Source organism: Coenobita brevimanus, chromosome 62, assembly GCF_032717465.1.
Source record: "Coenobita brevimanus isolate Jiangsu-jjx chromosome 62, ASM3271746v2, whole genome shotgun sequence".
Lineage (NCBI taxonomy): Eukaryota > Metazoa > Arthropoda > Malacostraca > Decapoda > Coenobitidae > Coenobita > Coenobita brevimanus.
This window is the reverse complement of record NC_137015.1, coordinates 52,980-55,622: the sequence shown is the minus strand read 5'-3', so window position 1 is coordinate 55,622 and position 2,643 is coordinate 52,980. Positions and strand designations below refer to the sequence as shown.

The 2,643-nt window shown below is 46.3% G+C and overlaps 1 protein-coding gene across 1 annotated transcript; it reads right to left on the bottom strand.

The window, feature by feature from the left end:
• Positions 1–363: 363 nt before the first annotated feature.
• On the bottom strand, positions 364–957 carry LOC145403923 (uncharacterized). Its single transcript, XM_080275527.1, has one exon. It carries the CDS (start codon positions 955–957, stop codon positions 364–366), a length of 594 nt encoding a protein of 197 aa, XP_080131653.1.
• Positions 958–2,643: the final 1,686 nt, after the last annotated feature.

The window sequence follows — 2,643 nt, the reverse complement described above, 5'->3', positions numbered from 1 at the left end:
GAGTCTGTGTTCATTTAATCATTGTTATTGTATGTCCTGAAGTTATATAAACGGGAGTTGACTAAAGAGCGTATGACCGTCACCTTATTCACCCAATATAATGTGCCTACTATCACGATCTCTTAATTCCTTTACCCCCCATATCGACGTGTTTACTACGAGCAGGTAAGATAAGGTATCCAAAATTAAATCACACAGTTTAACTTACAAACCAGTACGGTACGGTATATAATCAACACAACATAATAGGGCCGTAATGGATTTATGAAAATCTCTCTCTCTCTCTCTCTCTCTCTCTCTCTCATAATAAATATCATAATAGGTAGAAAAGTGATGCAAACAACTGAGCACATTACAGAAAGTTTATTCACAGTCTTCGTCACTATCAAGGAACAAATCATCCTCGGAATCACTCTCGATGTTGACAATTACGGGATCTACACGCTTATGGATGTTATCCGTGCACCAGTACTCATCCTCGAAGGCTCTGGGCCGTCTCACTGCACCTTCCCACACCTCCCTTGTTGCGCTAAGCTTGGCTTCCTCTACCCTGGCCTGCAGATCTGCCCGAGTGAACCGCTGCAGTGAGGAACGCACATGTTTTTTCATTGAACCCCAGACCTGCTCAATGGCGTTGAGCTCAGGATGAGCTGGTGGCAGTCGGACGACTTCATGACCCCATGCACGGATGACGTCATCAATCTGGTACAGCGGTTGTGGCCGGTTCTGCTTACAGATCTGCAGCAACTCAGGGCGTGTGGCGTGTGGTGGGAATGGTATCTGGCGGCACGTCAACCATTCCACGATGCCTGCTTTGATGGTGGAGGTGGTAGGGCAGCGACTTTCCTCACTCAGCTGGTTGTGGTATGGCGCATTGTCAAGCACCAGCACTGATGGCTCAGGCAAGGCTGGAAGGAGTTGCGACGTCAGCCAGCGGAGGAAGAGATTACTGTTCATTTCGCCGTGACAGTCACCACTTTTGTTTTTTGCTGGGAAGCACAAGAATGCATCGTCAACAAAACCGTCAGCTGTGCCCGCAGCAACAACCACAAAGCGCTCACCCTCTCCAGGCGGGACCTGACGACTGTAGGCGGCACTGGTCGCAGGCTGTGGTGTCCACCCACTCCTTGCTGGGATGCATCCTCGTGGTGAACCATGTCTCATCAACGTATACCACTCGTCTCCCCTCATTCCGATATTCCCTGAGTGATCGGAGAGTGCCAGTGCGCCAGCACACAATATCAAGTGACTCCTTGCGTACGTACATTTTCCTCTGTGAGGTCTTATAGCGCAACCCCATGCTGTGTAGTAATCGCCACACCGCTGTGTCTGAGGTTTCACTAGGGATGATGTCCTTTTTCCGTAAGTCGTCTGTCAACGTGCTAATGGTGAAAGTATGTTTCTTAGCAAATTCACCATGTACATGGCGGCGTATGGCACCAATGGCAAAATTGTCAAAGAGACGTGGTGTGGAGGTGGGTGTCGGTGTGCCTGGTGGTGTTGCAGGGGGAGTGTCTGTCCCAGGTGGTGGTGTTCGTGTACCACTGCGAGAACCCGGGTTGCGGTGTACAAGTGGCCGCACTGCTCCCACCGTCATTCCCATGACATCTGCTACGCTATCATAAGGCCTGTGCAGGAAAAACTAAAATTGTAGAATACATACAGAAGCATGCAGTTAAAAACAATAACATAGTCTGTAAAGCATTCGTGAATATTCAAGAATGTCACAATACTGTTGTTGTGTTTTCATAAATATATACTTTCAATAGATAACAACCTATTTACTACAACGAGTGTAGCAATTATTGAATGGATAATGGTGAGCCACCGTTTTGTATACTACGGGTGAGATAGAGACAAAGTAATAGATAATTTGATAGGGAGATAGATGCATTGATTGATTGAGTGACCAATATGTGTGTGCTTTTTGCGTGTGAGTGTGTTGTTATGTATTTATACACTTGAAGATTCACTTACCTATTGAGATTAATCCTTAATCTATTGTCAGCTTTCTCCATTCTGTATATGGTTAGGAGTCGGAGTGCAATTGCATTTCTGCAACGAAGCGGACACAGTAACATGGCGGCCATGACAGCGATGAGGCATCCGTGTTCTTCACTAGCCTGATGCAGTCAGTAGGTATACTACAAGTGCTGCAGCCGACAGACAACCCCGCACCTGACACCCTCGTTGGGAAAACTTAACCACTAGCCTATTATGGTCGTTAGGTCAGACCACGCTATATCCTTTTCATGAAGAACTTTCCAGTTATCTGCTACTACTGAATAATATAATGGTAAACGGTATTTTATTGCATATTGTATGTTACATACAGGCATTGGGGGGAATGCTGAGAGAAAGAGAGTGAAACAGTGAGACAGAGGGAGGGAGGGAGAGAGGGAGGGAGAGGAAGGAAATGGGGGGTAGCGGACGTTCGTTTGTGTAGATTAGCCCTGCAGGGCTCACGCGACTTTGCCTTTAAACGTCAAGAGTAAACGCCTTCACTAACACCACTTGGCAATGCCGTATATTACCAAAAATTAGCGGGAAGTGTCATGTACATTGTGTCAAAGTATCATACCGATCAATTGATTAGTTTGAAAGATATTTGAGAAAAAACATGATACACGGTCCATGAAATGG

Coding starts and splice junctions, on each gene's coding strand:
- LOC145403923 (XM_080275527.1), bottom strand. CDS start 957: ATGAACAGTAATCTCTTCCTCCGCTGGCTGACGTCGCAACTCCTTCCA.